This window comes from Eimeria mitis, genomic scaffold, assembly GCF_000499745.2.
Source record: "Eimeria mitis Houghton genomic scaffold, Emh_scaff4979, whole genome shotgun sequence".
Lineage (NCBI taxonomy): Eukaryota > Apicomplexa > Conoidasida > Eucoccidiorida > Eimeriidae > Eimeria > Eimeria mitis.
The window spans coordinates 963-1,560 of NW_013573276.1; the positions used below are offsets into that span (position 1 = coordinate 963).

Consider the following 598-nt stretch of genomic DNA (forward strand, 5'->3'; position numbering starts at 1 on the left):
TGATGCTGCTGCTGCTGCTGTTGTTGTTGTTGCTGCTGTTGCTGCTGCTCCTGTTGCTGCTGCTGCTCCTCCTGTTGCTGGTGCGGCTGCTGCAGCTGATGCTGCTTCTGCTGCTGCTGCTGTCGCCGCTGTTACGGTGAATTTATACTACACAACAGCAGCAGCAGCAGCAGCAGCAGCAGTTGCTGCTGCTGCAGCGATAGCAGCAGCAGCAGCAGCAGCAGCAAGGGCGTTTAGTATGAGTTGTCTGGTGTTTGTATCTGCGGGAATAGCTGCATTATAAAATCTCTCTGAAGTTTCTCTTTTGCTGCTGCTGCTGCTGCTGCTGCTGCTGCTGCTGCTGCATGCAGCCGCCACGGTCACCGCAGCAGCAGCAGCAGCAGCAGCAACAGCAGCAGCAGAACACTGAAACTTGCAGCAAAAGTAAAATAAAAGTCGAAATAAATAAATTTAATTTTATTTTCTGAAACATTTTGTTTTGTCTTCGTTAACAGAGCGGTTGATCTGCTGCTGCTGCTGCCGCTCTTCCTGCTGCTGCTGCTGCTGCTGCTGCTGCTGCTGCTGCTGCTGCTGCTGCAATGGCATCAAAAGTATACGG

At 51.8% G+C, this 598-nt stretch overlaps 1 protein-coding gene across 1 annotated transcript in view; it reads right to left on the bottom strand.

Annotated features, from left to right (window-relative positions):
• Positions 1-585, bottom strand: part of EMH_0078950 (uncharacterized protein) — a gene marked incomplete at both ends in the record, with an annotated part of 1,065 nt that extends 480 nt beyond the window's left edge. Inside the window, one exon of the mRNA XM_013500062.1 lies at positions 493-585. Coding sequence (XP_013355516.1) covers positions 493-585 — 93 coding nt within the window. The remainder of the gene's footprint in view (positions 1-492) is intronic.
• Between the last annotated feature and the right edge of the window lie 13 nt (positions 586-598).